The sequence below is a fragment of the Xenopus laevis genome, chromosome 5L, assembly GCF_017654675.1.
Source record: "Xenopus laevis strain J_2021 chromosome 5L, Xenopus_laevis_v10.1, whole genome shotgun sequence".
In the NCBI taxonomy this organism is placed as follows: domain Eukaryota; kingdom Metazoa; phylum Chordata; class Amphibia; order Anura; family Pipidae; genus Xenopus; species Xenopus laevis.
Genome location: NC_054379.1, coordinates 10,695,715 through 10,719,118, shown reverse-complemented (window position 1 = coordinate 10,719,118; position 23,404 = coordinate 10,695,715). Strand labels below are relative to the sequence as shown.

Below are 23,404 nucleotides of genomic sequence, written 5' to 3'. Positions count from 1 at the left end.
AAGATCAGCCTTTGCCCTGCTTCATGCAATAAATAATAAAAACATGAATGTTTCTTGATCAAAACAGGCATACAAATAATTTATGCAAACTTTCCATAGTTTTAGATTTTTGGAGGGTTTTGCTTTGTTTTGGAGAAGAAAACATAGAATAAAACTAGCTAGCCATTGTTTAACAGTGCATTTATTATTGGGTTTATGCAGAAGTTGGACCATGTTTTTCTTAGAATTTGAACTTGGGCTAATCCCTGACTGTCCCCAGGTTAAGGGATCTGTGTGTAGCCCATAATCTGCTATGGAGGAGTTTAAGGGACATTAATAAATCCCTTGTTAGAAATGCCGGTATACATGGTTTGTTCAGTTAAACGTCACATTTTTTTGTGTTTTCTGAATTTTCTGCAAAGATAGAACACTTAAAACATGGCTGATAAAGTATAAAAAATTAGACCTATTCTTACCCAAGATTGTCTATTTAATTGAATAAAGAACTTTGATCATCTGACCTCAATTATGGGAAGGTTACAAAAGACCATCCAGCAGGAGAGCATCTGGCATAGGAACAGGTTACACTCGATTTTTTAGGCTCCCAGTGGATTATATCTACAGAGCAGCCAGATGGAACATTTGTAGGTTTTTGAAGGCTCTCAGGACTGGACGTCCAATTCTTACAGTATGTGACTTTGAACAGATATCTTAAAAGGAGCTTGCGTGTTTTGTACAAAAGAACCACTAGTTATATTCATGTATCTATAGGCTCAAAGGTTCCAGGAGCTTATCAGAGATAAATATAGACAGAATTTTCCATTTCTTTCCCCTTTGAATAAGTTATTTATTTAATTATTTCTGGTTTCCACTGAAATTGACTTTAGCAGTTTTGTGTTGTGTAATTTAATAACTTAAATTGTTGGAGCAATAAAATGGTCCTATATTAGGCAGCACAAATGAGCAAATTGATACCTCTTAAAGGAGAACTAAGTAGGTAGAAATGTTGTACATTATGTTTTGTGCTTCTGTACCAGCCCAAGGTAACCACAGCCCTTTAGCAGTAAAGATCTGTGTCTCCAAAGATGCCCCAGTAGCTCCCCATCTTCTTTTCTGCTGATTCACTGCACATGCTCTGTGCTGCTGTCACTTACTGAGCTTAGGGACCCACTCACAATATACAGTACACATAGAATAGAAATGTCACAATATAAGGCTGATTAGTAATTAATACAGATAATTACTACATGGCAGCACAGAAACCAGTGCAATTAGCATCAGAATTTAATAATCAGCAAACCTGTAGCATCAGCTTATATTACAGGGGAAGCTCATTTTCTGCTGGATAATTAGTGACGACCCCTAAGCTTAGCTTCTCAACAGCCAATCAGAGCCCACTGAGCATGTGAGTGTCACAGACACTTTCCAAGATGGTGACCCCCTGTGACAAGTTTGAAGTCCTGGATCATTGCTGCTATTGACAAGCTGAAACTTTAGGCTAGTGCAATTAATGCAGTGTATCAAATACACCATTTTAGCCATATTCGTTTTTAGAGTTTAGTTCTCCTTTAATTAGAAGTTGACTTACAGACAATTTGAAGTGATTACTGGCATATGAATCATTACTAAAATGCCTTTGGCAAAGTAAATGATTAGGAGCATCTAGTGCAGGGTCCCCAACTTTTTTGTCAGCCACATTCAAATGTAAAAAGATTTGGGGGGCAACACATGCATGAAAAAGTCATCAGGGATGCCAAATAATGGCTGTGATTGGATATTTGGTAGTTCCTGTGTGGACTGGCAGCCTATGTGAGGTTCTGTTTAGCAGTACAACTGGTTTTTATGCAGCCAAAACTTGCCTCCAAGCCTGTGATTCAAAAATAAGCACCTGCTTTGAAGCTCAAGAGCCACTGGATGAGGATCACCACTCTAGTTCATATGTGTCCAAAAGGCAGATTTGGATCTACCATTAGATATTGAGCTTTTGACCAGTAGATCCCAGTAGGGCAGAGTTGTCCACAAACAACTGTTACAGGTTAATGTTATAAAAAGACTTACGTTTGCCCACATCTAGTAACCCATAGCAACCAATCAGGTTTGATTTCAAACAACTAATAAATGGTTGGTATGGTTTACAGACAAGTATCAAACATTTATAACATTCCCCTCTAAGTTACTCAGCTGTGTAATTCCCATTCAGATAAAAAAAAAAACATGCTTGAAGGGTGTTTTTCAGAATAATGAAGGTGCATTTTTCATTGCAACACAAAGGTTTAATTTCAAATTAATGGTTTTTTTTTTTAAACTCCCATAAATTTAAAATTCGACCAATCTAAATTTATTATTAAAATCAAATTTTTTCAACTCTGATGAATTGAAATGACTCGAAAGTTAGAATTAAATTAGATCAAACTTGATTCTCGTTTTTTCTCCAAAAAAAACTTGTATGCAAAGATCTCCAAATTGATCCCTGGACCTCTCCCATTGCCTTAAACAGCAATTTGGGTAGTTTTAGCTGACGGATATTCAAATTCAAATACTTAGAGGGCCATCAAATTAATTTTTTTTTAAAAAACTCGAATTTGAATAACTCCCTAGTCGAATTTGAAAGTTTCGACCATAATTTTTTTTTTAAAATTCGACTTAAATTTTTCAATTTGACCCTTGATAAATTTGCCCCTTTATGTTGTAGACCCTGCTCCAAAAATGTTACTATATGATAATCTTGCATTGGTAACGTTTGGGCAACCCTGCTTTAATACAGTCAAGGGAGTTTTAGGTAGGACAGTTCCTTATTGAAGAGCAGTTTTGGACTGAATTGAGAGACCTGGAAATAATGTTTTTGATGCAGAGGCTGGACCCACTGAAATGCTGTATATCCACTGTGGAGAAAATGATTTTGTGGCTTCTCAGGAAAGGCGAATGCCTCATTATAGACATAGATGCAAAAAGTCAATATAGGAAACCAACCAAATAAAGTGTGTATTTAAAGCATCAATCAACCTTAAAATAGAGGTTCACTTTAAAATTAGCTTTTATTAGGTGTAAATGAGCAGAACTGAAGCAACATTTTGATGAATTTTCTATTTTATTCTTCGGGTTTTGTATTGTCTAGCTGACTGTAGGGATCAGCGGCCTTAGAGAAGATTGACTGTAAGCCTAGATCTTTACTGTTGTTATTATTTATTGATTGTCTCTGTGTTCCATTCTAGGGTTAGTGACCCTTGCAACTAGATCACTGTATAAATGAAAATGAAAAACTGTAGAACAAAAAGATCGCAAAGAAGGCCACAGTGCACTTTTAGGGTGGTATTTGTATATTGTTTTTATTGTCTGTTTAATGCCTTTGAAAGTAAATAATTGTCCTTTGTTCTGCAGACCTTCAGTTGGAAAATGTAAACTGATTCATAATGATGGTCACATCCTTGATCTGGCCATCACCAAAAACCTAACCCTCTGCCCATTTATCCAGTGACCCATTTTTCGCCTTGTCACTTTTTTGTTTTACACTCTCCTCCTTCATCTAATCCTGGTTTTGGATGCTTTAATTTTTTACTTATCTTCTCTGGGCAACTAATTTCTCGGCAATGCCTATTCCATCCTCTACTGTTGACTTCTGTGACTTCATGTTGACTTCATGCTCATAATCACCACCCCTGGTTAAACTCAGTCCAGTAGTAAAGTTTCATCGTATTTTTTTTAATCATAAAAAATAACAAACATACAATGCTTCTTTTCCCACTCACTTAATTCACTGGAACCAACTTTGTCTTATGCTAATTAAACACTATGGGACAGATTTACTAAAGGGCAAAGTGGCCGCTGCTAGTGGAAATTCACCAGAAATCCAGTCTGCAGGGAGATCTACAATTTACTAACAGGAGTAGAGGACAATTCGCTAGTGAAAGAAATGGTCACTAGCGCACTAAAGTGAATTTTACAGAACGTTAACTCTTTCGCCAGAGTTTCCTTCACCAGCTTAGACCAGTTGAACTGATACGATGACACTACATCCTCTTCAATCCTCAATCAGTCAGTGACATCATATCCTGTATGCTGAAAAGTCATAAAAATGTTAAGAAAAAACGCTGGCGTATTTTCATTTTTTAAAGCGGGATTGTCTTTAAAAGTTGTAACTATAAGATTTTTTTTTTATTTGAGGGGCATGCCACATTTGTTTTAGGGTGGCCTCATGTCTAGGAATTAGAGGATCTCCTTTGTCTTTATTCTGCTTTCTTGGACGTTTGTAATAATAAGTGGCCACTTGAAGTATTTGCGCCAACATCTCTAATAAAGACGTATATATGACCTATATGTACCCGCCCTATTCAAACTGACCTAAGCGTAAGTGTTCTAACGAAGTTTCGCTAGGCAGAAACGTACGTTAGTGAAAGTTCAGTATGAAATGCTCGTGCTGACGAATTAACTCTAGAGAAACGTTGCCATCTTTCAGGCTGCTGCGACGTAACTTCACATTTTGATGAATTAGCGTAGTGTTAACAAATTGCGCCTGGTGAAGTGTCCCGAAACCTTTGTAGGTGAAAATGATCTTTTTAGTGAATTTAGTGAATCTGAGCTCTTGCACATATTTGCAATTCTTCCCTAGCTTCTGAAGTTCTCCACTTTTCATTCATATACTGTAGGTCTGAGTCAAGCTTGTTGTATTTCTCTATACTGCTGTCTTGGCTCCTCTTGTGTTACAAACTTTCTTCATACCTCTGATACTGGGTCATGGAATCTGGTTTTCTACCTCCACACTCTACAGAAACAACCTTAGGTATTTTACTATACTGACATCTCTATACATTATAATTAACAAGTGCCAATGATATTCCACAGCACAGCCTAACAGTATACAAATTAAACACACATATTAATTATGACTACTGATACAGGAGGTACAAGAGGACCCTACTCTTTAGCTATGAAAATTTGCATTTCCCATCTCTGCCACTGCCTTTTCACACCATCCTCATCCTCTGGCATCTACCTCCTTAAAGGGATACTGTCATGGGAAAACATGTTTTTTCCCAAAACACATCCGTTAATAGTGCTGCTCCAGCAGAATTCTGCACTGAAATCCAATTCTCAAAAGTGCAAACATGACTGCCCCAGTCATGTGACTTATGCCTGCACTTTAGGATGGAACTACTTTCTGGCAGGCTGTTATTTCTCCTACTTAATGTAACGGAATCAGTCTCAGTGGGACTTGGCTTTTACTATTGAGTGTTGTTTTTAGATCTACCAGGGAGCTGTTATCTTGTGTTAGGGAGCTGTTATCTGGTTACCTTCCCATTGTTCTTTTGTTAGGCTACTGGGTGGGGGGGAAAGGGAGGGGGGTGATATCACTCCAATTTGCAGTACAGCAGTAAAGAGTGATTGAAGTTTATCAGAGCACAAGTCACATGACTGGGGGCTGCTGGGAAACTGACAATATGTCTAGCCCCTTGACAGATTTCAAAATTGAATATAAAAAAATCAGTTTGCTCTTTTGTAAAATGGATTTCAATGCAGAATTCTGCTGGAGCAGCACTATTAACTGATGTGTTTTGAAAAAAACATGTTTTCCCATGACAGTATCCCTTTAAACTTTCTCTTGCCACTCCACAACTGTGGAATTCCATCCTTGATGCTTCTGAAGGAATAGCTACTCAACCGTGTCAATTCTAAACTCAAATCCTGCCTCCTGGAGAACTAGCACAGTATCAGATTCAGTCTTTGCACTTATGGGTTCATGAAAAATTATTACCCCCCCATGTGATGTGTCTTATTTATTTAAGTTACACATTAACTTCGATTGTAACCTCCACAGGCTAGGGGCTTCTTTCCTCTAGTATCTCACCATAAAAAAATAAATAAAAAAAAAGGAAATCATTTTTTAAAAATCTGGATTATTTTCTTAAAATGGAGTCTATGGGAGCTGGCCTTTCCATAATTTGGAGCTTTCTTGACAACAGGTATCTGGCTAATGGATCCCATACCTGTACTATAAGTCTACTTTATAGAACTACACCACGCAGATAAAATCTAATTAAAAGGAAACGTTTATTAGTATGTAATTATCTGACAATGCACCACTTTCATTTCATAGACAAACAATTTGTTTTGCAGTTTTGGCAAATGACATAACTCAGAAATAATAAATATGTTTTAGCAAAAAACAGACAAAAATAAAAACAATTGTTTGTATCATGAGAGTTTTGTTTGGAGGCTGTACTTGCCTTTGTCGTGTACTTGCTAATATCCATCAGATATAAATTCATTGCTGTTGTCCATAGCAACTTCCTCTCGGGCATATGCTATATACTTGCACTAAATCCTTTTTTGAGGTCATTGGCTATTTTTCCTTAAAACTGATTAAATGCTTGATGCTGGGCATAAAGAAGGCAAAAAAAAAAAGATGTAGACAAGGCACTGTAAATTGTAATGTTAAATGTCAGCCTTGGCTCACAATGGTGTTTCTATCCACTTATGATAAATTAATATACTGGGTATAATACTATTATTTAAAGAAATTGTTCAATATACAAATAATAACTAGATAAGTAGATAGGCTGTGCAAAATAAAAAATGTTTTCAATACAGTCAAAAATATAATGTAGAAAGGCTGGAGTTAGAGTCCTTCATCAGGCGGGTACCAGTGGAATACCTGCAAACTGGTCAAATTTTTGGCAAATAATCCCAGATTCCTTGGCCAAGTGGGCAGTCCGCAGGTAACCCGCCTGGGTACCCAACAAAAGTGTGGGCTTGTGATGTCACTTCTGGTTTTGCGTGTCCCCCTGGGTCGGAAGATTAGTTGGCCTATTGCGGGTCGGGTCAAGTAGCAGGAACATGCGGATCAAATTTCGGATTGCAGGTTTGTGTTGTGGGTACGGGTTTCAAAAATGGACCCTAACGATTTTAGTTGGAGTGACTGAATATCTAACCTAACAGCCAGAACACTACTTCCTGTTTTTCAGATCTCTTGGTTTCCACTCATTGGTTACCAGGCAGTAGCCAATCAGTGACTTGTGGAGAGGCCACATGGGACATAACTGTTGCTTTTGAATTCGAGCTGAATGCCGAGGATCAATTGCAAACTCACCAAACAATTATGTCCCATGTGGCCCCCCTTAAAGTCGCTGACTAACTGAGAGTTAGAGAGCTGAAAAACAGGAATTAGTGTTCTGTTCTGTTAGACATCCAGTCACTCCAACCTTTATACATTACATTTTTGCCTAACTAACTAAATTAGAAACATGTTTTATTTACACAGCCTGTCTATTTACATAGTTTTTATTTTTAAACTGAACTGTTTCTAGCTTTCGGAAAGCAAAGAGCTACACATTTTGCACTGCACTGATGTAGAATTTTAAGGTATTTTGTTTGTGCTTGAGTCTCTTTTTCTGGGATACAACTCTACAGCTCTAGCCAAGCCTCACTTTACTTTATAACAAGGTTACAAGTATATGGAAAACATTGTTATTACTCTTCTGTTGTTCTAAGAATATTGAGGTGCTCAAGTAAACTCTCAAGCCAAACTTTACCTTAAGTGACTGCTCTGGGTGAAAAGTTGGTGACCCTATCAATCATACTACCAAAAATAGCACCAGGCTCATAAATGATCCTGTAGAGTATGTGCTTTCATAACAAGAACTGCTATTCTTAAGTAATTAAGAAAACTTGTAGTTTTGTTGCCACTTTTGTCTTGGAAAAGAATCTTGCTGCATAGCTTTTAATTGGAATCTTTTTCTGGGTACAAGCCAACTGTCAGGCAGAGTAAATAATAGATGACAACCTTTTTTTCTTTAGCGTTCATTGATTTTCCAAGTTTTTCCATCAGACACTTTTTAAAAAATCCCCAGCAGGATGGATATTAAAAACTTTGCCCATGATACTTGTTCTCTGAGTCTTGTTATATCAATTTACAGTAACAGCGGTGCCACTTGTGGGACCACCTGGCCTGAACTTAGGACACCAATTTCTTTTATGTTCTAGAGATTTATATTTTCTTTGTTCTTGCAGGTGGACTGGCCTTGAGTCAGGTGTTGTTCTTTTATGTGAAATATCTGGTCCTATACGGCCTCCCAGCCCTTATTGCACGATTGGATGGACTAGATCCTCCAGCTTTGCCTCGCTGTGTTAGCACTATGTACAGCTTCACGGGAATATGGAGGTCAGTTGCATTTTTCATGTCTCTGTTATATTTATTTACTGGATTTATACTACTGGCTGTAGCCCTTTAATATGAAATAAAACCCTAAACCTAACATTTGCGGGGTTATTTATGAAAGTCCGAATGCCAAAAATCTGAATTTTTAGTGGAAATAAAATATTTGAATTCTTCGTGATTTATTTTACTGCGAGGCTGCTGAAAGTCTGAATCCGAAAATACTCCATAAATATCTCCAAGCTGAAGAATCTTGTAGAAGAAGTCAATGGCAAAGGTCCCATTTCAAATTTGAAGATATCTTGGTCTGCCCTGTTTCAAAAATAAAAACGGGGTTTCGAGCGATTTCATAATAAATTTGAGCGCTTTGGGCATAAAACCCAAAAGAATTTTTCTAGTTTTTTTCTTGAACTGATTTTATTGTGTTTTTTCAAGGATAAATAAGGTCAAATCGTGGACTCTAGTTTGGTCGGACTTTTTTACTTAAATAATCAGAAAAAAAACCTTATTTTGATAAATAACCCAATTGATATATTTTTTTAAGCTAGTCAGTAAGTAGTAATTATATTCAAAGTGCTTATACAATTAGTGGATATTGTAAGTATCCAATATATTGTCTATGGGCTTCTAGAGGGAAAACAATATGTTATTGTAAATGTTTTTTTATAATACAGGTATGGAACTTGTTATCCAGAATGCTCGGGACCTGGGGTTTTCCCAATAACAGTTCTTCCCGCAATTTGGATCTTTATACTTTAAGTCTACTAGAAAATAAACCCAATAGGCTGGTTTTGCTCCCAATAAGGATTAGTTATATCTTGATTTGGATCAAGTACAAAGTACTGGTTTATTATTATAGAGAAATAGGAAATAATTCTTTCAAAATTTGTCTTATTTGGATCAAATGGCATCTATGTGAGACAGCCTCCCTTTATTTCTGAAATTTCTGGATAACAGGTTTCCGAATAACGGATACCATACCTGTACAGTAGGTAAAAATGCAGAATGAGCACCAAGATCATAAGTTATTTGTGGCACTTCCTATTGTTTCTAGCAAGTGCTTCATGATGGTCCTTGGGTGATGGTGATGAGTTTAAATACATATATTAATCTCAGAACATATCATTACTGAGATTAAGATAAGTGAGAAATGTTCTTGTAGTTTTCACTGTTAAAAAAAAATTCTGCATCAGACTTTGATTATAACAACTCATTAGTCTGTGAAATACAGTTGCTAATAAATGTAGACTGTTGTTACTGTCTGACCTTTGCTGACTTTAATTCTGCACTTCGCACACTCCCAATTAATTCCTGACTTTAATGGCATAATCCTCTACGGATGACAAGGTTGACAAGTGGGTGAGTGGGCAGCAATTTCAACTGGCAGGCAGTACAGAAACTTAGTTGTGCATAGAAGCTCTTTCTTTCTTTCTTTCTTTCTTTCTTTCTTTCTTTCTTTCTTTCTTTCTTTCTTTCTTCTTTCTCATCTGTGTCAAAAAATACAAGTTAAGACAGACATCATCAAACTAAATCTATGTTTTGGAACAATTAGGGCTCTTACACATGAGCGTTCTGACCTGCGCTCCCCTGCGTTCCGTTTTTTGGCGTTCAGCCGCAGGGGAGCGCAGGAATAGACGCAAGTCATTATTTGAAATGGGGCTGTACTCACTCAGGCGCGTGTAGGCGCCGAACGCAGGAAAAATGCAGCATGTTGCGTCTGAACCTGCGTTCGGCGCCTACACGCGCCTGAGTGAGTACAGCCCCATTTCAAATAAGGACTTGCGTCTATTCCTGCGCTCCCCTGCGGCTGAACGCCAAAAAACGGAATGCAGGGGAGCGCAGGTCAGAACGCTCATGTGTAAGAGCCCTAACAGTGTATAATGTATCAATCTGCAAGTCAGTCTATACGATAACTATTAAACAATTCATATTCATGGAGCATTTACTAACTCACGCAGGTTTTTTTACCAAAAAAAACAAAAAGGCCTGTTTGTGGAAAATTACGTAAATTGTAAGTTTTTGAGCCCAAAACCCAACGTGAGTTTGGAAATTTACACTGGGTTACCTTAAAGATTTCTTGAACCGAAAAGTTCTAGGAATCTTGAATCAGGCCCTTATAGTACTCTGTCTAGGGTTGCCACCTGTCCGGTATTTTGAAGGGCTGCCTGGGTAAAAAATAATGAAAACTGGGCAGGATTCCCCATGATTGACACTGCGATCAACCAATCACCGATTGCTGCATCATTGCCCCACCCCCTGATGTCACACCCCTCCATGTCTTGGCCCGTCCCTCCACATCACGCCCCCGCCCCTCTACATCACAGCCCTGCCCCCTTCCCGGTCTCCACCAGTTAGTTAGGTGGCAACCCCAACACTGTCTCATATTGGTTTGCGACAATCAGTATCTCTCTCTCTCTTAAATGGCTTATAACCAAGGTGGAGCTGCAAATCAACTGTTTCAATGTCTGTTGAAAGTAATTTATATACCAAACTAACTTGTTTTTAGCTAATTTGGGTCCAGCATTTCATCAATGTTAGGCTCAGTTCTGGCTGAAGAACCTTATAGCTTTATATGATATGTTTCCTGTTGGAAATAACGCATATGTATGGTCTTCCTATGTATATATAGACTTATTGTGCATTTGGGCTAAAGTAAGGTGTATTCTGGAGTGAGTAGAGCACTTGATTAACTGTTTAAGGCGATGGTTCCCAACCTGTTTACCTATGAGCAACATTCAAAATGTAAAAAGAGTTGGAGAGCAACACAAGCAATGCAAAACATTCCTGGGGGTATCAAATAAGGGCTGTGATTGGCTATTTGGTAGCTCCCATATGGACTGTAAACTTACAGGAGGCTCTGTTCAGTACACCTGGTTTTTATGTAACCAAAGCTTACCTCCAAGCCTTGAATTCATAAATAAGCACCTGCTTTGAGGCCACTGGCCTCAACTGGCCAACAATGCTTTGCATGGAATATGTTGAACTTCCATTATAAGATTGTCGAAAACTGGTCACTGGACTTTTGTGATCATCCACTTGGCAACCCTATGTTTATAGGCACCTTCGAAGACCTACTATCTGTTTTCATCTGGTCTGAACAGATCTATCAATCTAGTCTGCCAATAGTTGTTATTGGTGTATGGATGAGGCACTGGTTGACTTCTGGTTTGAACTGCTCATCAAACCAGAAGATGCTATAGAAGAACAACCATTCTGTCTACCTATCCCTGTTGATAGTCATTATGTATGATTATAATTAGATTAATAACCCCATCATAGACCTGCAATGCAGGACAAGGCACATATTAATATTGTTATAGAATTAGAAACTGAATGTATTATAAAAAAAAAATTATATATAAAAAAAAGTAATATATACATACATTATATAATGCATTTACTTTGAAATTATGCTCCTGAGTTATTTAAAGTGCTTTAAAATGAAAGCACTTGAGATATGACAGATATGATATTTTAATAATATACACAACCCTAATAAAGTTCAAAGCTATGCAAATGTTCAATATTTTAGAACAGTACTTGTAAATTCTGTCTGAGATTTACTTTGTGTGGGAGTATCTTCCTTGTCTCTCCATGAGCGCTCCTCAAACTCGTTATGATTTGTGTGCAGTCTGTGAAGTTTAATGACACTAGACTTGTGGGGAAAAAAGAATTTCATAGTACAAGATCTAGACAACTGTAATTTCTGACACTTATGGAAGTTTAAAAATGGCAGTTTTCTTTGTTTCAAAATTGTTATATTTTAGAGGGCTTGAGTAGATCTTTAAACGGGGCCACCCATCAGGGGGGGTACAGCAGACCTTCGTGGTTCTGATGTAGGTTTGGCAGCTCTGGGATGCACACTGAATTTTTAATGGGTTTTTAGCAGCATTAAAGTAATACTGACAGACTCTGATGCAGATTCCTACATAGGATTTGTGTTCTAAAACACAGCTCTGCGACTCTTCACTTCTGACCCAGTCTTGTTGAGGGTTATCTTTAGCTTCTGACTTTTGGCCATACCTTTGGACATAACTTTACCCTTTATTGCTGGACTTTGGCATGGTTTGAAGTACTAACATACTAGATTAAATCTTTCCAACTGAGCCTAGTCTGCTCCAAAGATTTATTTTTGTGGCATCATTATTTACATATAAAATGGACTTTGTATTCTTTATAGACACAATGATTCAAAGCAGTTGGACATCAATGAGATCACACTTTGAAAACAATGAAGTCAACTGTATTCTTCAGTAGCATCCTAATGTCCAAACCTGCACAACTTGCTGTATCTAGAACTGCCATTTGCGATTGATCTTTGCTAAATATTGGCCAACTATGTCAGAAAGTCACAAATATAGATATAATGTATTTGTTTTGGTGTACAACCCTGATGCAGTGTTGGAATAACTGAACAATTACATATATTAGATTCCAACAACTAATCTGACATCACCCCAGTGTAATAGCGTGAAGGGGCCCATACATGGATAGATCTACTTATATGGTGAGATCTCTCCTCTTGAGGTGGCCCACCGGTTGGGTCTCAACACTGGTAATGCAGGCAGTTGGATCAAGGGTCGCATCAACGAACTGAGGGAATTTTAAGCCTGCCCGATCGACATCTAGCCAACAAGCATTAAACTGCCAACTTTGTCTTTTGCCAGCTTTTTTTGCCCTGTTTATGGCCACATTTACTTTATTACTTCAAAAGAGCCAAGCTGGTAAGAAATGAATAAATTAAGAGAGCCTTTTAGAAATCATCTCAGAACAACAAAGGCTTTGCTACCTCAAACAGATGAAATGAATGGTACATTCGTACTCAAGGGACTTGAGTACGAGTTCAAGGGAAAAGGTCATGTAATTAAAGGGGATATTTTGAATATAAGGGCAGGCATCCATACTCAACTTGCCCAATCAATACTTTAAAGAAGTATGGTCTGTAAGAAGAAACCATTAATCTTCTAGAGGTGACAGTTGATGGTAATGCATATTGGTTGGCCACTAGAGGATTAGATCATTTGTAAATGTTATAACTTGATTTCACTGAGGACAAGAGCTGGTTCATTTAATTGTGACGACTTGTTACCATATATATATATATACCTGTCAGTAAAATAGTATCTGAAGGCTTCCTAATTTCAGTAGGGATGTGCAATAGTAATTAGGTAAAAAACTGGCTCTGACCTCTAACCTTAAGCTTAAAATCTCTTACACTGTGCTGACTATGTAACATTTTAATCACCGTGCACAAATTTCATTAATTGCATTTCTATTCTCCTTTAAGATCAATGATGTGGCTTATCTGAAGCAGATTTAGATTTAGGAAGGTTGCTTAAAGGGATATTGTCATGGGAAAACATGTTTTTTTAAAAAACACATTAGTTAGTCTGCACTGAAATTAGTTTCTCAAAAAGCAAGCAGATTTTTTTATATTTAATTTTGAAATCTGTCATGGCATATTGTTATTTTTACAGGAGCCTCAGTCATGTGGCTTGTGCTCTGATAAACTTCGGTCACTCTTTACTGCTGTACTGCAAGTTGGAGTGATATCACCCCCTCCCTTTCCTCCCCCCAGCAGCATATCAGCAGAACAATGGGAAGGTAACCAGATAACAGTTCCCTGGTAGATATAAGAACAGCACTCAAACGTAAAAATCCAGGTACCACTGCAACACCTTCAGTTACATTGAGTAGGAGAAACAACAGCCTGCCAGAAAGCAGTTCCACAGTGCAGCACTGGCTCTTTCTGAAATCACATGACCAGGCAAAATGACCTGAGATGCGCCTACACACCAATATTACAACTAAAAAAAATACACTTGTTGGGTTAGGAATGAAATTTTTTTATGGTAGAGTGAATTATTTGCAGTGTAAACAGTATTATTTAGAAATAAAAACTACACCATAAAAATCATGACAGAAACACTTTAAGCTTAAAAATTCTACTTCTAGGCGAGTTGCCTGGCTTTTATCCTTCATAAGTGAAGTTTTTGTTTATTGTGTGCCTATATACACTTTTTTTCAATATCGGCAAAATACATAGAATTTATGCCAAAATGTATTCTGCCTATTCTTTCAATTAAAAAACTAGTTTCTTGTTTTCCAAAAGCAGTAACAGCTAATTGGTTTGTTTTTATACTATACTATACTATAATATACTAGGGGTGCACCAAACCCTGCTTTTCAGGGTTCGGCCACATCTCCGAATCCAGGGGTATGGATTTGGCTGAAAACGGAACCAAAATGCAAACCCTACTTCTGCACCGGACTAGCTGATGCATGGGTGGAAATACTTAATGCTAATGCAAATTGCTGATTTCTTTCATTTATTTTGGGTTTGGATTTGCTTCTACCAGGCTCTTTGATTCAGAACCCTGATAAGAATAGATTGGAAATGGTCAAAGAACTGAATCCCTAATACTTACTCCATCGTCTGACTTTAACTAGAGACAATCGTTCTATATACAATCTTCACCCATCTGCCCTTTGTTGTGTGTTCCTTGTCTTATAAATAAACAGAATAATTTTATACAAAGGGGTTATTAGTGCACTGGTAATCTGCTAATCCAATTTTTCTTCCTCCCACAGCTGCTTGCAAGAACCAGAGAGTTGTAAATTGAAAACCATTCAAATTTTTGTTTTTCTGCCCTGTTAATTCAAGATGTTTCTTATATAAAGCAATGGGCAAAAAGTATGTTCAGCACAAGCCCTATTCATTAAAATGCAGTTGCACAATGGCGTATAACATGGACTTTTGGACAACCCATCTATAGTTTCAGTTGTTGATGAGGTTTGGAAGTGGTTGTGTATCATTTTGGGTTAACTTTTTGAACATTACCAAAACCTCCTCGTTTGTGATGATGTTCTGAAATGCATATATTTGTGAGACTTCATACCTAGAAGAATTGGTTCATTCATTTGCCAACCAATATATTGATATCCAATCAATATTTAGAAAAGGCAAATGGTTAGTGTAATCATTTTCTTATTTTGCTTCCAACATCATATCACGTTTAATTGATTGATTTTCTTGCTCCAAGAGCATTGAAGTAATAGAATGTCCTGCAGCTTGTAGTGAATTGTGGGTCATTTTAAATTATGTGGAAAAAAACCAACACACATTTGCCTGCGCACCTTCTGAGTTATGATCCCCTTTCCGCACTTACATTTTAAGTCTATGAATCACTGCTTCCCATAGGGCTTCTATCTTTTATTCTTGAAAAGTTATTTATCGGAAAAACACTTGAGTCCAGGACAGAATAGTAGATCTTATTTTAGAATGGAAAAATGTCAGTCCCAGGAGTGACAATGCTGGCCATGGAACATCTGGGATATAAGTCAGTCTCACCTGCCGTGAGGTAGAAACGCAATCGAAGTAATAGCCTGGACTTCAGAATTTAATAGACTAATGATTTTGTCGGGTGACAGTGGCAGAATTAATGATATATATTTAACAATTTTAAATTTACTTACAGTATATCCATTAACGTTATTGATGCATGTTTTGTTTTCATTGGAATAAAATACAAGACGTTCATGTGTTATAATGGAAATAACTGGTGCAATGTATACGTACGGTTACATAGTTACATAGTTAAATTGGGTTGAAAAAAGACAAAGTCCATCAAATTGAACCCCTCCAAATGAAAACCCAGCCCCATACATACACCACTCCCTACTTTTAATTAAATTCTATATACCCATACCTATACTAACTATAGAGCTTAGTATCACAATAGCCTTTGATATTATGTCTGTCCAAGAAATCATCCAAGTCCCTCTTATAGTCATTAACTGAATCAGCATCACAACATCACCCGGCAGTGCATTCCCCAACCTCACTGTCCTGACTGTGAAGAACCCCCTACGTTGCTTCAAATGAAAGTTCTTTTCTTCTAGTCTAAAGGGGAGGCCTCTGGTACGGTGATCCACTTTATGGGTAAAAAGGTCCCCTGCTATTTGTCTATAATGTCCTCTAATGTACTTGTAAAGTCTAATCATGTCCCCTCACAAGCGCCTTTTATCCAGAGAAAACAACCCCAACCTTGACAGTCTCCCCTCATAATTTAACTCTTCCCTCCCTCTAACCAGTTTAGTTGCACTTAGTCTCTGCACTCTTTCCAGCTCATTTATATCCCTCTTAAGGACTGGAGTCCAGTACTGTACAAAATATCTTTAAAAATATTCTTGGATTTGTTGCTATCCCTATATATATATATATAAATATATATATATATATATATATATATAGGGATAGCAACAAATCCAAGAATATTTTTAAAGATATTTTATATCTATATATATCTATATATATATATCTATATATATCTATATATCTATATCGATATCGATATATATATATATCTATATATATATATCTTACACCAGAAATCACCTTGGATTTATGTGACCAATGGAGAAGCACTTGGCCTGTGACCTGGTACATGCAGTCATTGAATTATCTCAAGTACTTCTTATATCCTTATGCTAATATTTTGAAGTCCATGTTTAAGAGGGAGATTAATCTATATGATGGCATTTATTACCTCATTTAGCACCAGCAGGACTTTCAAATTGTTTGTGTCCTATGCTGTAAGTCTTTGTATTTGGATTGTGCCTAGGTAGTCACATAGGTGATTTTGGAATTGTATAGACCCTTGTAGTGCTGGGCATATTCTATCGCAATCTCATGTTGGTAACATAGTTTGGTCCCATTCTCAGTTACTGTTGTATAGAAGTTAGGTCCACTGTCCTCTACTTTCATGTGTAGCATCTTGTATATACTGTTTATCAGCTGTTTGTGAGGTCTCTCTATCAGACCTGTTTCTAGCTTTCTTAATCAAGGCAATCTACCCCATAAAAAAGTTTTGCTGGCATCTTAGACCTTAAATTCTATGCTCTTGTTTTTTCTGCCAGAAAAGGGTCAGCTTTACACCATTTATATTTGGTGGAAGCCTTCAAAGTACTCTTATTGGTTTTTCAGGAATGAATTACACAGCAGAGGGGCTCATGGTCATAACCTATTCTGGTAAGGAAATAGACCCCATGAGTGTATTGAAGTGTCGTTGAGTTGGCAAGAATCATGTCCGTCATCGAATGCCACAGAGAAGCATGAGGAGTTTGCCTCTTGCCAATGGTACTTGCACCTCCATGCGTCCTGTAATCCTGTGGCACTCATCCAGTTAATCAGTGAGGGGTAATCTGATGATGATTTAGGTCTATCTAGCTGTAGATCAATCAAAATCTCCTGCCCATTATCATTGACAGTTTTCCCTTAACTGCTACCTAGGCCAAGAATTTGGAGGTGTCGGGTGCTGAGAAATAAAGTCACGATTACAATTTCGGTGTCCCCCCTCCAAGGATTTCCATCTTAGGTATCTCCAAAACTGGGCAGACTATTTATCAAAATCTAAATTCATCTCATTATTTTCTAAATATATTCTGACCCAATCCGCACAAGCTATTTCCCCTTATTGATCAATACAGTTTCCTGAAAAATTCCAGTGCAGGAAAAACCTCGAAAAAAATCATGAAAATCATATGAAAATTTGAATCCGATTGTTTTGGATTTTTGCCCCGAAACCCATGAAATCTTTGGATTTTTGATGAAACCCAGCGGAAGATCAGGATATCTTCGGTACTTCTCCCATTGACTTATTTAAAAGCTCAGGTCTCAGATGCTGGATTTTTGGATTCAGACTTTTTTCATCCTTGGGATATAATAAATCATGAAAAATTCAGATTTTATAGTACAAAAAACACAAATTTTTCGAGTTGTTGCCATTCGGTTTTTAATAAATAACTCCCTAAATCTCATAGCTTGTTTTTTCGGCATGGGTAGGCATAGGTAGAGTAATCAGTGGGGCTTGTCTAGAGAGGATTCCCACCAACAGAAATTGTTAAGCAGTGTGACCCACAACCCTCATTTGGAAAGAGGAGAAAACCTGGTAAAGAGATGGAGAGAAAGGAGGGAAGAGATCAATTATGGCACATTTATGGTAATGAATATACAGTATGACCATTCTTGTAAGAACCTGCTGAGTGTCATTATCACATCAAAACTATTTAAAGCCAAATGTTCTCAGATGTATAGGCAAGTTTTAAGTGGCATTTAAGAACACACAAGTATTTAACATGACAGACGTGCTTTAAGCTTCAATTAAACTTTCTGCAACGGGGAGCAATGTACAGTAAACGGCGAAATGGAATTGCAGCGCCTTCCCGCAGCTCTTTACCCCCTTTGTGGAAATGTAGCAACAGGCTAAATATTGTTATTACTCTGAGTCACAGAGCCATGAATGCAGAACAAATTGCCCAGTATTTCTGTTTGCTGGGAAAGAGTGTGGGAGGCTGCATAATGGCTGCTGATTAATTACAGTTTGATTTTTGGTATATAGTACAGTCATTAGGAAGTTCTGCGGCCGCTCATAACGTTCGTAGCTTTTAGAAGGTATGGCAGAACTTGCATCAAGTGCACCAGCCCCACATAAAGCCGAATCAATGTAATCATGGCTCTGTTGTGTGACATTTTCATCTCAATTCTTCTAGGCCGTGGGTAGTCACACAGTGCCGCTTTATATAAAAGATCCATTGTGGGAAATGAACTTCACACTGCACAAAGCCTTACTAAATGACATTGTGTCGGAGGAGCCAGGGTTTGTGTGTGTTTTATCCAAATCAAAGTGTTTTTTACTTGCTCTGGTGTTCTGATTCCACAGCAGAACATAAATGAAGGTGAACTCATTAAAACAAATGCTAGGGCTTGTGTTTGATCATTCCACATGTCTAATGAGAGGGAACTGTCTTAAAACAGGTTCCATTCTACCAGAACTTTATGGCAAAGACACAATGAAATATATCCTTTATGTTCATTTCATTTTTGCAGAAGGGTTTGAATGTGATCACATTTCAGTGGCAGGCTTTCAATATGCATAAGACTACAAGATTCATCTGCGTCAAATGACTTTACTGATTAGTAGTGAAATTGGGTCAGGCTTCATGAAAGTTCAGATTTAAATTTCATACTTTTAGAAGAATATTGGCTTTTATAAAGGTCCACTAATCCAAATAAAAAATGTTTTGCTTGCAAAAATGTGTTACGATTGGAATCCCAAACCCAGATCAAACCCCAAGGCCCCAGTCTCGGCTCAGTCTTCCGCCTTTCAGTTCGGGAGGAGCCCTCCGCTACTCGGGTGCCGCCAGGACTTAGCATGAGAGGACAAGGGAGAGAATTCTGGGCAGGTAAGGGAACTGCACGTTGTACAGAAACAAGAACAAGAAGCGTAGTCGGGGTCACAGGCCAGGTCAAACACCAAACAGGCAGAGCAGTACAATAACGAGATGGGGGCGTTGTCGGGGTCACAGGCCTAGTGCAAACACATAAAATAATGCAGTACAAAAGCAAGATCCGCAGAGTAGTCAATACACGGGCAAAAGGTCAGGACAGGCAGTAAACTTGACGAAGTCAGGGACAGGCAGGGTCAGCAATATGTCAGAATACACAATAGAAAGCACCCAAAGACCTTTAAGTTTGGCAGTGACTATTTGTCCAAGGCCCCTTTAAATATTCGAATTTCACATCGCAGCACAATGACGTCATGCACAGCTGGACATAAACCTGGAAGCATTGCGCAGGAAAGAGGATACATCGGGCATCCCCGCCGGAGGTTGCAATGGGCGTCCCCGTTGCACCCCTGCTAGACCACCAGCTACTTTCTTCATAAAATGTATAAGAAGTGTAAATAAATTTGGGTTAATAGTTAATGCAGTGTGAGGTCCTCCAATAGATGACAGCAACCTCTAAGGATGGCCATGTGTGGGAATCCACTAAGAAGAAGAGTGGGGAAGGTCCCAGCTCCAGAAACCTTGTTTATAAGGTGGGTGGGATAAAGCCTCTTTGTTGTAGGTAAAGTCTGGTGTCCTTTGTAGCTGGTGCTTTGTCAACTCAGGCCCAGGTGTAGACCAATGTGCATGGTGAGATCCTCTAATAGCATGCATCAGAGTGGAGAGGCAGCTAGATTAGCTTGCATGGACATCTAGACCCATTGATTGTGGCATAACTACTAAACAGCAGACCCTACAACTGTGTGTTGGGCAGACCATAAGGTCTGGTGTAAGTCTCTCCTACCTCTTTATCTTTGCTGCCCACCACAAATATATGGGTGGGGAGTGGAGATATCAGTTGTGTTGGACACCTCCTGGGGCTTTCAAATTATGTAACAGGTTTGAGTGTGAGATAGAACTGCAATGGGTCATTAACTAAGTGTAGGGCAGGCGCACCTTGCAAAAAAAAGTTGGCTGAAATGTGCCCCATGTATGTTATAGTTCATATAATTGAATTGGCAGTGTGGGAAACCTGGAGCTACCATCTAGTGGTGTGCGTGCCGACCCTAATCTGCCCCCTACCAGCCTGCACCCGGCCCACCGTTCCCCCTCTATTTATAGACACTCACCCACCCGCAGTGACGACACCAAAGGGGCTGGTAGTACGAGAGCTTATAAATTTAGGTGCAGGAAACCGGCAGTGCTAGGTTGCCCGAAGATTTTGTGCAGGAGCTGTCCCGAAACCGCCTGGCCCGCAGGTTTTGGGCCGACCTGAGCATCACTACTACCATCACCTCTTGACCAGGCAGTAGCTCCAGGGTTCTGACATCATCCTGCATCTGATTTATAGTGCACTCACAGTTTATTTTGCCGAATTGAACTCAGTGTGCAAGAGTCAGATGCAGTGCAATTGCATCCGGTTTAATGTCCACCTTGCACTCACAATGATGCGTGAATTCTGGGGAAAAATGGTGCATTGTGTGAAAGCCATGGCGATTTCATCCAAAACTGCACTTTTCTCACTGTGTCAGGTTTTAAGTTTCCCTTTAATAGCATGTCATCAAGTAAGTTATTTAGCGTGCACTTCATGTACTAATAATTGTGCTAAAGGGTTAAGTGGAATCCCAGGAGGCAGTTTCTATTTCTGTTTGAGTAATTCCTTCACACAGACAGCAGAGTATGGGAAGACAGTTATTCTCCAGACTGAATTTCTCATGCTGATACCAGACGTATCTATGGGGGTACGCGGGTGACTAGATAAGTTACATGCCTTGAGGTATTTTTATGCATGCTTGAGTGAAAGTTACAGGTGACAGGTAGCTCTATCATGTGGAACCCAGCTGCTGATTTCGAGAATCAGTTTGGGATTTTGCTGACCCGGTATGCATTCACCATTTTTACTCTTAAAATGACTTCAATAAATTGATTTAAAGTATTTTTTACACCCTATGGATACACAAAACAAGCCCAGAAATGGTAGACTGAATTATTTACAAGGCTGACGTAAATAAATAGTGTTTTGTAATCACAAAGTGCTCCAATTCCTCAGAAAGCAGGGGTTCATCATTTGGCAACAGATTGCATTAAGTATCCTAATTTTTTTAAGCCACTTTTTGTTACTATTAGTGATACATGGGTCAGCCCAAAACCCATGCAAGATACTGGTTTGCTGGGTTTGGATGAACGTACTACTTGCGACGACCAGTTGTTGGTAGGCCGTACGCCAATCTTCAAAGCCCCTCCCTGTTCAAAACCTGCCCTCTCCAGTGATGTAAGCCATACATCCCAACTGTCCCTTTTTCGGAGGGACAGTCCCTCTTTTGACAGCTCAACCCGCAGTCCCTCATTTGCATATGTATTGTACATATGCACTGAACAGCCAGAAAAAGAAACAAAGTTTCTCACTTAATTGGCTTTTAGCAGAGAGCCCAGAACAGCTAACAGGTGCAAATAAGATACTTTGTAACAAATTTAAGACACAAAAACACAGTTTAGATAAGGAGAAATATTTTCAAACTTTCATAACCTGCCAAATTTTGTAAAAAAAACATGGTAATTAGGGGTTGTGGCCACAGAAAGGGGTGTGGTCAAAAAATTGCTGCGCTACGTGTGGGAAAAACTTTTCTGTCCCTCTTTTTACTTCCGAAATGTTGGGAGGTATGGTAAGCACCAAAGATGTCAGAGTGGGTGGGTTGGTTACATTTTTAAAAAATGTTTCAGGCCAGGTTAAGAAGGTCAGGTATGGGATGGGAATTGAGTTTCTTGCCTTTATTCTGGCTGGTTGACCTGTGACCTTAAGTCAATTAGATATTAACTAATCTGGACATCTGCAGGGATAGTGAGCCAACGCTCATCTGTTTGGTAGGGCCAATGGAGCTGAGAACAAGGCTATACAAAACCTCTGGAGAAACTTGCTTGTAGTTCCTCAGCAACCAGGACCTAAGCTTCAGCTTCCTTCTTACAGCGAGTCATAAAAACATTGGAGCGCATTTACTAAAGTGTGAATTTTCTCTTCACCTAATTTCACCACAGTTCGCCTCAGTTCGCCAAGTGTATTTTCACAACACATCTCCATATTTGCAAAAAATCGTAAGTTGCGGTGAATTTTCTCCTGGAGTAAATTCTCTGCGAAACAATGGAAGGGCAATGTTAATTGTGATTTGGCTGCGCTGTCTTTATAATGGGAGTTCGCCAGTCTGAACCTGGTGAAATACATTTTAGTGAAAAGGGTATCTATCGTTCATACTTTAATAAATTGCCAGATTTTAGTACGAGAATTTTTCGCTGCAGAAACTTTGCTAGAGAAATATCGCTGGCGAAATGGTGTGAAACTTCTCTAGCGCTGAGCTTTTTCGCTAGCTAATTGTCCTCTTCACCTTTTAGTAAATTAGCAAATTCACTGGGAATTGTCATTTTGGTGAATTTGTTGCTAAAACCCCCCCCCACAATTCGCTCTTTAGTAAATGTGCCCCATTTACATACCATACTCCGTGTGCCACATGCAAGTTTTTGGATGCAAATCACCATGTTTCCCCCTCAGAATTCCAGTAGTAGATGCCATGCACGGTTAATGTTTTCTGATTTGGGATTCCTTTATTTTGTCAAACGGTGTCAAACTGGCATAAATTATTTTGGTGCAAGGCTTGTGTGTCTTTTCATGCAGCTCTTTAACTAATTTTGGTGCTCTCCATTGTCAAGTTATTCTTCATCATTATCCATCAGAAGAGGCAGGATGGATACAATGGAGCATGTGTACCATTAATAAATATTGTCTGTACCTCACACCAATTTTAGACTCTTTGAGACCCCAAAATGCTGTGCCCTGAGGTGCATCTTATAGGGCGAATAGTTTTGGGCCCTTTTTGTACTTTGTCCCTGGCAACTTAAATAAAGCCTATAATCTTTTCCCTTCTGTTTGCATTTTATTCTTCAGTGGTTTGAATCTATATC

At 38.5% G+C, this 23,404-nt stretch overlaps 1 protein-coding gene across 3 annotated transcripts in view; it reads left to right on the top strand.

The window, feature by feature from the left end:
• hhat.L (hedgehog acyltransferase L homeolog) overlaps positions 1–23,404 on the top strand; it is a 155,418-nt gene that overhangs the window by 42,229 nt on the left and 89,785 nt on the right. For all 3 annotated transcript variants that reach the window (XM_018262566.2, XM_018262563.2, XM_018262564.2), the window contains one exon: positions 7,984–8,134. In XM_018262566.2, the coding sequence (XP_018118055.1) occupies positions 7,984–8,134 (151 nt within the window). The remainder of the gene's footprint in view (positions 1–7,983; positions 8,135–23,404) is intronic.